The 12312-nt window shown below is 39.0% G+C and overlaps 1 protein-coding gene across 2 annotated transcripts in view; it reads left to right on the top strand.

The window, feature by feature from the left end:
- Positions 1-12312, top strand: part of LOC126203740 (uncharacterized) — an 82187-nt gene that overhangs the window by 32692 nt on the left and 37183 nt on the right. For both annotated transcript variants that reach the window (XM_049938108.1, XM_049938107.1), the window contains one exon: positions 7906-7974. In XM_049938108.1, coding sequence (XP_049794065.1) covers positions 7906-7974 — 69 coding nt within the window. The remainder of the gene's footprint in view (positions 1-7905; positions 7975-12312) is intronic.

The raw sequence follows: 12312 nt of genomic DNA, 5'->3' as shown, positions 1-12312 counted from the left end.
CTTCTCTATCCTTGACACAATCCGAGCTTGTGTTCTGTCTCTAATGACCTCAATGTTGACGGGACGTAAACCCTAATCTTCCTTTTGAGTCTGAGTACAGCATACATTTTAACCAGTAAGCTTCAAAACAGTGCACACTGTGCTACAGAGTGAAGGATTCATTCACTGACATAGATAATAAATAAAGTGTCACCTTCAATATTGCCATTCAGTGTTCAGAGTTCATAAAGGATGAACTAATCATTTGAGCAAGATGGAGTTTCTCATTTGTCATTGAGTAAATATAGCCATACATTTACAGTAAAATTCAATGTAATATTAAAATATTGATCTCTCTTCTTAGTTGCAGTCTTAGTGTATTAGTTTTGTATTTTTATGACAGTGACATTGTGTATTGCTGATGTCTCCTGTGTTGCAATCATATGGTTAAACAAATGTACATAATGCAACAACAGGGTGTATACGACCTGGGCCAACCGGGAGAAATGGGAAAAACCCGGAAATTTTTTCATCCGGGAGAAAACCGATACTCTAACAAAGGATGTTACTGTATCCCGCTACTGCAGATAATACTGTAGCTCAATAAAACATGAACGAGAGAAAAAACGAAAATAAAACTTAAATTGCAAAGGAAATGCGCCGTATACAGCAACAAAACACAGTGCTCATACCAGCGTATACCAACAGTAAAATGTGTCAAAGGCTTCAGGAAGACTATGCAATGCTTCGTAACAACAAATTGCCTCCAATGAGCGTGACGTCACAACTGTTTACATTACATTAGTTTTAGCAGTTACGAGCGGGATCAAGCGAATGCACAGCAGAGTAGTACCTTCTCCTGCTTCTGGCTACAGAAATGTGGCTGTTGGCTGTGTAAGCAGTCGCAGCAAGCAGCTAGATGCTATCGGGAAAAATTTTACTGGAACGCCCAAGTTTCCAGATTCATGCATGCGCTGCAGGTTCAGACATTGGTGGAGGGGGGGGAACAAATTCATATTCTTGAGGGGAAATAACCTTGTTTCACAAAGCAAGATGTTTATAGGGCTGATACAGTAGACGATTAATATAATGCTTTCCTCAAGACTTTTCTCGTGCTCTTTGAAAGTTGCTTTCTGTTAGAACATTCAAAACAGGGTACTAGCACAAACAGGCAGCCTGGGTGGCTGACTAGAGGGATAAGAATATCTTGTAGAACAAATTGGCAATTATATCAAAAGGTTAGAAACAGTCAAAATCTAAATGCAGCAGCCCATTACAAACAGTATTGTAAGGTGCTTAAAAATGTAATTAGGAACGCAAAAAGTATGTGGTATGCAGATAGAATAGCTAAGTCTCAGTATAAAATTAAAACCATATGGTCAGTCGTAAAGGAAGTGGCTGGCCTGCAGAGACAGGTTGAGGATATAGAATCAGTGTGTAGTGGGAATATCCATGTTACTGATAAGTCACATATATGTACAGTATTTAATAATCACTTTCTGAATATAGCAGGTGAACTAAATAGAAACCTAGTCCCAACAGGGAATCATATAGCGCTCTTAGAAAAAAATGTTCCAAGACTGTTACCTGAAATGCTCCTCCATGATACTGACAAGAGGGAGATTGAGTTAATAATTAAATCACTAAAGGCCAAGAACCTCATGGATATGACGGGGTATCTAGCAGAATACTGCAGTATTGTTCTATGTATGTTAGCCCAGTATTCAGCCATATCTGTAACTTTTCCTTTAGGAGGGGTTGGTTTCCTGACCGATTAAAGTACTCAGTTGTGAAGCCACTTTATAAAAAGGGAGACAGGGATAATGTTGACAATTTTAGACCTATTTCTATGCCTTCGGTGTTTGCTAAAGTTATCGAGAAGGTTGTATATACAAGGTTACTGGAGCATTTAAATTCACATAATTTGCTGTCAAATGTACTGTTTGGTTTTAGAAATGAATTACCAACTGAAAATGCTATATTCTCTTTTCTCTGTGAGGTTTTGGATGGATTAAATAAAAGATTGCAAACGCTAGGTATTTTCTTTGATTTAACGAAGGCTTTTGACTGTCTTGACCACAAAATATTACTGCAGAAGTTGGACCATTATGGAGTAAGGGGAGTAGCTTACAATTGCTTCGCCTCTTACTTTAAGAACAGAAAGCAGAAGGTAATTCTCCTCAATATTGAGAGTGGTAGTGATGTTCAGTCCCAATGGGGCACTGTTAAGTGGGGCGCTCCCCAAGGGTCAGTGCTGGGGCCACTGCTGTTTCTTATTTTTATAAATGAGCCTTCTAGCATTACAGGTGATTCAAAAATATTTCTGTTTGCTGATGACACCAGCTTGATAGTGAAGGATCTTGTGTGTAATATTGAAACAGTATCAAATAATGTAGTTCATGAAATAAGTTCGCGGCTTGTGGAAAATAATTTCATGCTAAATCACAGTAAGACTTAGTTTTTACAGTTTGTAACTCACAATTCAACAAGAACCAATATTTTGATCAGACAGAATGGGCATATTGTAAGCGAGACAGAACAGTTAAAGTTCTTAGGCGTTCGGATAGATAGTAAGCTGTTGTGGAAAGCCCATGTTCAGGATCTTGTTTGGAAACTAAATGCTGCTTTATTTAGCATTAGAACAGTATCTGAAATAAGTGACAGTTCAACATGAAAAGTAGTCTACTTTGCATATTTCAATACACTTATGTCGTATGGTATTATTTTTTCGGGTAATTCTTCTGATTCAAAAAGGGTATTTTTGGCTCAAAAACGGGCTGTTCGAGCTATATATGGTAAGTTCGAGAACCTCTTGTTGACCCCTATTCAATAGTCTGGGAATTCAGACATTGCCCTCACAGTATATATTTTCTTTGATGTTGTTTGTTGTTAGTAATATTAGCTTATTCCCAAGAGTTAGCAGCTTTCACTCAGTTAATACTATGCAGAAATCAGATCTGCATGTGGAATGCACTTCCTTGACTCTTGTGCAGAAAGGAGTGCGGTATTCAGCTTCATCCATTTTCAATAAGCTACCAAAAGAACTCAAAAATCTTAGCAGTAGCCCAAACACTTTGAAGTCTAAACTGAAGAGTTTCCTCATGGCTCACTCCTTCTATTCTGTAGTGGAGCTCCTGGAAGAGCTGAAAAATTAAGCAAATTCCAGTGTTACATTGTTGATTTTCTTTATTTAAACTTACGACTTGTCGCCTTAATATGTTTCTTATATTTCATTTTATCTATTTCTACTATCGTGTTATAATTTCATGTATTGACTCGTTCCATGACCATGGAGACTTCTCCTTAATTTGGTCCCACAGAACAATAAATAAATAAATAAATAAATAAATAAATAAAAAATAAATAATAGGCATTTGAAATTGGTACTTTGTGAATTATATTCTGTCGATACAAGAAAGACCATTTGTGCCAAAACAGTCTCGTTTATTTATTGTGTGTTACAATTGTTGCAGTATTAGAAAGGCTTAGTTTGTTTTATCTAGCAGACAGTGACAAAATAGCCGTAATCAGATCAGGAAACCACACCAGTCTTGGGCCCTATTTGTATTAGCCTAACAGCTTTTTCAGTATCAGGCAGCGCCATTTGGATTTTTCATGTAGCAAAACGTTTGACCAACTTTCACAGAAAGGAAAGTACATTATGTAAAGCTGTAGCAAGATTAGAGAGAAAAAAAATTCTAGGAGCTAAGGATTGGATAAATGTGTATTGTCTTGCTTGTCTCATGCCTTTACTGGGTCTATGTATCCTATATTTAATTTTATGTCACACAAAGCAGCAAGTTGTTAGCTGATAGGGCATAAAGAGTGCATATTTTCTGAAGAGTTCTTTTTTTCTTTTAATGAAAAAGAGGGACAAGATGTCAAACCAGCTGACTGTAAGCAGGAGAGGCACCACAGGAAATTTTAATTTCCATTGTCCTGAATACGGTTTGATGGCATCCATTAGAAAATATACACGTTTCAATTCCACATAGCGAAATACAGTGACGTGCGATAGAAGAATACTGTGTGAGGAGGCGAGGCACTGCAATATGGCGCACTTACGACCAAATAACATGTTTTACATTTCCTCGAACACATATGTTTTATGCATCAGACTATTCAGAAACCTGTGCACTACCAAATGAATATATTTTTGAAAATCCATTTTTTTCCCTTATTTTTAAAATTTTGACGTCCTATGTCAAGTGCTCGAGGGAACGGTGGGGTGTTTCCGCGGTTCGGAAATACCGTATACCCGGGGCTGATGCGCAGAGCAGTCTGAGCTATAGTGGGGAAATGGGTAGTCTCCATGTGACCCGTGTTTACGTTTAGTGATTTTGCTGTTTCCTCTTCGTTTACTGCTGTCACGTCAAATGAAAACAAAACAGATTTCTGTAGCCGGGAGCTATCAAGTGAATTAAAATACATTCATATAATTATGGAAGAATAAAATGTGTTGTTAGTTGCAGATTTTACTTTAGCCGGGAGATATCAAGTGAATTAAAATACATTCATATAATTATGGAAGGATAAAATGTGTTGTTAGTTGCAGATTTTACTTTATTTCCACCTTCCTGACAGTCATGCGATAATTGCCTTGCAGAACAATGAAGTTATTTTTGTCTGTTTGCTAAAGAAATTTTCTTTTATTAATCTTTTCCGCTGAGGCAGAAAATATATTTGAAACTAAGTGTATAATTCCACACACTGTTTGCTGCATTTCAAGTGCGCCTTTTCAAGTTTTGCACGTACGGCATCATGCCATAATAAACAACCAAACATGAGGTAACACTGTATTTGTACTCCAAGAAAATTTACATCCCGAAATACATCCCGAAAACTGCATTGATAAGCTTAATATCAGGTCGTGGCCTACTTAACGGGGAATCTGGACATACGAAAGTGCACTTTAAATGTGCACATTTTAGTATGGATCACGAAATTCCAATGCTCTTGGAGTATTCCCTGATGTCTTGTTTCTTTTATGACATAATGTAAGATCTTTTAATGTTTCACACGTACGAACACATTGGCTCCCTACGGCATCGTAGCTGCACAAGCGCTGTGACGACTGTCATCTGGCGCTCTCTGGCAACTGCAGAAATTTAAACTACTTCTAACAGGTCGCAGGAAAACATTCCGAATAGTAGTTTGAAAAGTGTTACCATCAAAGCAAATTTCCTTTTACGCAAGTTGAGCAATGTGCGAGAATATTCGATGAATTTCTTAAATCACAGAGTGTTTGACTCTCATTTAAAAATCAACTCTTGGTGACGAGCCATATAGATGAATTTCGAGCCCAGAAGATCAGACATTTATGTCGTTACTAAAAATTGTAGTGGCACATTCGTGCAATATATCGTAAATTGTAATACGTGCATAAAAGGCCAACATTATATGTGAAAGCATAGCTTGTCTTTCAGCATATTAATCTTATAGATCAATATTATATGTGAAAGGTTTTTGTTTTGTGTAGCAACATTATGTATATTAATTTAAACCATTAACTTTTTCTGTTTGTGTGTTTGCGCTACTTAACAGTGATGTTGCAATTGGCTATTATTATTTGCGGGGACTTCAATGTTGATTCACTGAAAGAGTGTAATAGGAAGAATGCCCTGGAAGTCTTGCTCAGTTCTTTCAGTTTGACATCTGTCATTAATTTTCCTACTCGGGTAGTAAAGGACAGCAGCACATTGCTAGATAACACATTTAGAGACCAAGATAAGTGTAAAAACATAAATTCTCGTCCTGTTGAGAATGGTCTTTCTGATTGTGGTGCTCAGCTAGTTACAGTATATGACATAGCTCCATTCAGTAATTCAAAACTACCCTCCAAAACTGTGTGTTCAATTAATGACCCAACAATTAGAAATTTCAGAGAATATCTTCAGCAGTTAGACTGGGATATGGTGTACAAGGAACCCGATGCTAATTTAAAATATAACTTTATTTCATGATACGCTTGTAAGAGAATTTGAAAACCAGTTAATGCAAGAGGCCTTACCCACACCATTTGATACAATTGAAATTCAACCCACCTCTCCTTCTGAAATTAGGAAGATAATAAACTTTCTCAAGAATAAAAGCTCACATGGAATTGATGGCATTTCCAGCAGGATAATAAAAGCTTGTTCCCAAGAGATAAGTGGGATTCTTAGCCACATACGTAATAGCTCTCTGAAGCAGGCTATTTTCCCAGATAGACTGAAGTATGCCATTGTTAAACCATTGCATGAAAAAGGGGATATGTCTGTTGTCGACTACTATTGCCCAATCTCTCTTCTGACTGCCTTATCCAAAATTCTTGAAAAAGTAATGTATGGTAGAGTAGCTTCACACCTTTGTAAAAATAAAGTTTCAACAAAATGTCAGTTTGGTTTCCAGAAAGGGTTTTCAACGGAAAATGCTCTATATACTTTCACTAAGAGAAATGCTAAACGCTCTGAGTAACCGGAAGTCACCCGTTGGGATTTTTTGTGGTCTCTCTAAGGCTTTTGATTGTGTAAATCATTGATAATTCTAGATAAGCTCATGTACTGTGGTATGAATGGCACAGCACTCAAATGATTTAAATCATACCTAACTGGAAGAGGGAAGAAAGTTGAAATAAGCAGTTCACATAATATGCAAAAAACTGGTGGTATCTCAAACTATGGAACAATCAAGAATGGGGTGCCGCAAGGTTCGGTCTTTGGTTCTCTGCTGTTCTTAATATATAGTAATGACTTGCCATTCTATATTCACAAAGATGCAAAGCTGGTATTTTTTGCTGACGATACAAGTATAGCTATCACACCCAACAGACGAGAATTAACTGGTGAAACTGTAAACGATGTTTTTGCAGAAAATCATTAAGTGGTTCTCTGCAAATGGGCTCTCATTATACTCTGACAAAACACAGTACATACAGTTCCACACAGTAAATGGAATAACACCATTAATAAATATAGGCTTTGATCAGAAATCGGTAGCGAAGGCATAATATTCAAAATTTCTAGGTGTATGCATTGATGAGGGGTTGAATTGGAAAAAAACACACTGAAGATCTGCTGAAACGTTTGAGTTGAGCTACTTATGCTATTAGGGTCATTGCGGCGATATACATCTCAGTAAATTAGCTTACAATGCCTATTTTCATTCTATTCTTTCGTATGGCATCATATTCTGGGGTAACTCATCATTGAGTAAAAGAGTGTTCATTGTACAAAAGCGTGTATTCAGAGTAATTGCTGGAGCTCATCCAAGATCGTCCTGCAGACACTTATTTAAAGAGCTAGAGATCTTGACTGTAATCTCACAATATATAAAGTCACTTATGAAATTAGTTATTAACAATCCGAACGAATTCAGAAGTAATAGCGGTGTACATGGCTACAACACTAGGAGAAAGGATGATCTTCACTACTCAAGGTTAAATCTAACTTTGGCTCAGAAAGGGGTAAATTATGCTGCCACAAAAGTCTTTGGTCACTTACCTAATAGCATGAAAAGTCTGACAGATAGCCATATAGCATATCCACATCATTCGAAGTGTCGTATTCCTGATCTATGGAACAAGTACTAATCTAATCTAATCTAATCTAATCTCTTTTATAAGTGTATGTAATGTCAGTTAAAATTTTTTCTGAAAATTTCCTGTATGTAGGCAACATTTTATTCATGTAACTGAAATTGAAGATGATATACAATCATTGCTGTGTTTGTCATCCAATGTAACAGACTTTTTTTTTTAATATGGGAGCTGGAGATGGAATTTAGTGTTGAGGAAGAATGAGTTGCCACATTACTACTTACCATTACTTTCAAAATGAATAGAAATTCTGTTTACTCTGTAGTACCAGACCATTATAACTTGATCACAGACCTTATAATTGGGCATTTAGATACCTGTGTGGCCTCACTTTGTTTTCTTACATGCAGATATCAGCTGACACAGGCGGGAGACCATCAGAAGAATCTGAACAGAGCAACACTAAAGAAGAAACTGTTGTGAGTATTGGCATTTGTTTTTGTGTATCAATGGCAGCATTTTACTGAGAATAGGGGTGAACTTCTGAACATGGTTCATTGAACCTGAACTACTGCACAACACGTGTATTTTTAATGCTGTAGTGGCACCACAGTTTAGGATAGGAAAAGTTAGTTTTGTGCAATATTATGAGCACAAGTTACAGCCAGTTGCAGGCCAGATTGCAGTGAGTTACGCATACCAACAGTTGCGAAGTAGAATAGAGGCTACAGGGCCATCAAATTGCTGAAATACGAGGGTTGTTTTTTAAGTAAGTGCCGTTCGTATAGTCCCGTAGCTTGCGCAGACGCCACAACAAGCCACCTCGCCGCCGGCATCCTTCCCATTCACACTGATGCAAGTTGCAGCTCTGTAGCTGCCATGTACGCATCGCTGTGCTACTTTATAATGTTTACGATTATTGAATCGCCCGCCGCGTGTAAGATACGGTCAGTGATACGTTTTTTGACCGCGAGAAGCCTAACAGCTGCAGAAATTCATTGTCAGTTAACAGAAGTTTATGGCTTGAATGCAATGAGTAAAGGTAAAGTGCGTCAATGGCATAGAGAGTTTAAAAATGGCCGTCAAAACGTCCATGACGAAGAACGCTCAGGCCGGCCCTCTGTGATCACTGATGATTTGGTGGCTGCAGTCGAAACAAAGATTCATGAGGACAGAAGATTCACAATTTCCTTTCTTTCTTTGGAATTTCCACAAGTTTCAAGATCGGTTTTGTACAAAATTGTGTTCTCGGTGGGTACCCAGACTCCTCACAGAGGACAACAAAGGGAAGAGATTTGCCACTTCATTGGACTTTTTGATTCGTTACGAGGAAGGAGGGGATGACATGTTGAGTCAACTTGTCACTGGAGATGAAACATGGGTATCCCATATCACTCCTGAAAGCAAGCGACAATCGATGGAATGGCGACACACAACCTCACCCATCAAGGTCAAAGCCAAATAGACGCTGTCAAAGCGCAAGATTATGGCAACTGTGTTCTAGGACCGGCGTGGTGTTTTTCTAGTGGACTTTATGCCATGAGGAACGACAATCAACTCAAATGCCTACTGTGCAACTCTAAAGAAGCTCCGCAGAGCAATTCAAAACAAAAGGCGCGGCATGCTGACAAAAGGAGTTTTGCTCCTGCACGATAACGCTAGGCCTCACACCTCTCAAAAGACTCGTGATTTGGTTGATTCTTTTGGCTGGGAAGTTTTGGACCATGCACCATACAGCCCCGACCTTGCTCCTAGCGATTTTCACCTTTTCCGGTACCTGAAACACCATCTTGGCAGGCAGCGCTTCAGTGACGACGATGAAGTGAAAGCGGCCGTGAACTCTTGGCTGTCGGAGCAGGTGGCCGAATTCTTTGAAGAGGGAATTAAAAACTTAGTTGTACGGTATGGCCCGTGCTTAAATAAACAAGGCAACTATGTAGACAAATAGGTAAAAGTGTGTAGAATCAAAAAATAAAAGTATTTTTACGAAAGTATTTGTATCTATTTTTAAAAATAAAAACGGCCCTTACTTAAAAAACAACCCTCGTAGTATACTTAGCAGCTTTGCATGTCGCAAATCACAGGAAGAAGGGGCCAACTGGCCAACCTAGCGGTTATGAGTGCGTGTTGCGGAGTGGCGCGTATAGGAAAAACAGAGGCGCACAGACGCATATAAATAGGTGCGGGTTTCTAATGAGATTCATTCAAGTGTGGCAGCTCTCCAGGACCATGGGTGTGTCACACCACCAGCTACACACAGCCGTAGATGCGTGGCCAGTGTTCCAGTTCATAGTGGGTCATTGGTTTGACCCTCTGAGGCCGACACGGGGTCTGTAGCCAGCTAGCGGCGAGCCATTCCACTCCACGGCTCTACTAGCTCTTGTGGAAAAAAATGGAGCTGTGTGGTTTGATTGTCAGTTGTGCCTGTGTAGTTCAATAAATAACAGCTTTACTTGCAAAACACAAGGTGCTTGAAAGTTCCTGGCACATTAAAACTGGGGCTCGAGACAGAGACCTTTGCCTTTCGTGGGCAAGTGCTCCACCATCTGAACTATCACAGGATGACTGATGAACTGCCCTCACAGTTCCACTTCTGCCAGTACCTTTCTCCCACATTCCAAACTTCATTGTACATAATGTAACAACAGGGCGTGTACGACCCGGGACAACCAGGAGAAATGGGAAAAACCTGGGAATTTTTTGATACGGGAGAATTCCGGGAATTTTTCATTGTTTTTTTGTTTTCAGTTAAATTTTTGTAATTTTGACTGGTAAGAACCGATACTCTAACAAAGGATATTACTGTATCCCGTTACTGCGGATAATACTGCAGCTCAATAAAACATGAACGAGAGAAAAAACGAAAATGAAACTTAAATTGCAAAGGAAATACGCCATATACAGCAACAAAACACAGTGCTCATACCAGCGTCTACCAACAGAAAAATGTGTCAAAGGCTTTAGGAAGACTACGCCTCCGATGAGCATGAAGTCACAACTGTTTACATTAGATTAGTTTTAGCAGTTACAAGCAGTTACTGCTTTGTGATTGTCTGGTTGATTGGGTTTGCGAATGATGAGCATTGTTATAATTATTAGCGAAATCCATAGATTCAGACTGCAGGAGTGGAAATAAATGAGTAACAGGTAAGAAAGATTATGTATTACCTTCTCTGTGTATTGAAGAAAATGAAATTTTGACGGAAAATTTTTGCCAGATCGCTCTACTAGTAGCGGCCAGTTGTACAGTCCCCATCTAGCAGCTGCTTTAACTTCTATTTTGGAAGAAGCACAGAAAACGCGTTGTACGAGCATGTAACAATGCCTAACCAGAGAATAATTGCGGGATAAGTAAACCGGGGATTCTGGCAGAGTTAGTGAAGTTAACCTGTGTATAATCTTTGACATTGGCAGGTATATAGTTACAGAGTTAGTGATAACAAGACTGTTTGTTGTAACGAGGAAGGAGGGGAACAGGGACATTACACAAATTATGGAACAATATGATGATTCCAAGTTTGTATAAAAATTTCGTACTACTACTTTTCGTTCACATGCTTGAGAAACTGGAGCGTATGAATGAAGTGTGAAACTATTCCCTAGCGTTAAGCTTTTTGCTTGCAGGAGGTCTAATAGGCATTTGATATTGATACTTTGTGAATTATAATCTGTCGTTACAAGAGAGACTCATCATCATCATCGTCATCACCATCATTTAAGACTGATTATGCCTTTCAGTGTTCAGTCTGGAGCATAGTCCCCATTATAAAATTCCTCCATGATCCCCTATTCAGTGCTAACATTGATGCCTCTTCTGATGTTAAGCCTATTCCTTCAAAATCATTCTTAACCGAATCCAGGTACCTTCTTCTTGGTCTACCCCGACTCCTCCTACCCTCTACTGCTGAACCCATGAGTCTCTTGGGTAACCTTGCTTCTCCCATGCACGTAACATGCCCCCACCATCTAAGCCTGTTCGCCCTGACTGCTACATCTATAGAGTTCATTCCCAGTTTTTCTTTGATTTCCTCATTGTGGACACCCTCCTGCCATTGTTCCCATCTACTAGTACCTGCAATCATCCTAGCTACTTTCATAACCGTAACCTAAACCGTATTGATAAGGTAACCTGAATCCACCCAGCTTTCGCTCCCATACAACAAAGTTGGTCGAAAACGGTGCACAGGTAACTTAGTCTTGGTACTGACTTCCTTCTTGCAGAATAGAGTAGATCGTAGCTGAGTGCTCATTGCATTAGCTTTGCTACACCTCGCTTCCAGTTCTTTCACTATGTTGCCATCCTGTGAGAATATGCAGCCTAAGTACTTGAAACCGTCCACCTATTCTAACTTTGTTCCTCCTATTTGGCACTCAATCTGTTTATATCTCTTTCCCACTGACATTACTTTGTCCTTAACTAATACTCTCACTTTCCTTTCAACAATACCTGATTAAAGAGGTACCTCTGTAGTTGTTACAATCTTTTCTGTGTCCATGTTTAAAGATTGGTGTGATTACTGCTTTCGTCCAGTCTGATGGAACCTGTCCCGACTCCCACGCCATTTCAATTATCCTGTGTAGCCATTTAAGACCTGACATTCCACTGTATTTGATGAGTTCTGACTTAATTTCATCCACCCCAGCCGCTTTATTGCACTGCAGTATATTGACCATTTCCTCCACTTCCTCAAATGTGATCCTATTTCCATCGAAATCTGAAACATTACTGATCGTATTTTCACCGACATTGAGCAATTCTTCAAAATATTCCCTCCATCTGCCCAAGGCATCAACAGGATTCACCAGCAGTTTTCCTG

Source organism: Schistocerca nitens, chromosome 9 (genome assembly GCF_023898315.1).
Source record: "Schistocerca nitens isolate TAMUIC-IGC-003100 chromosome 9, iqSchNite1.1, whole genome shotgun sequence".
NCBI lineage: Eukaryota > Metazoa > Arthropoda > Insecta > Orthoptera > Acrididae > Schistocerca > Schistocerca nitens.
This window is presented reverse-complemented; position numbering and strand designations above follow the sequence as displayed.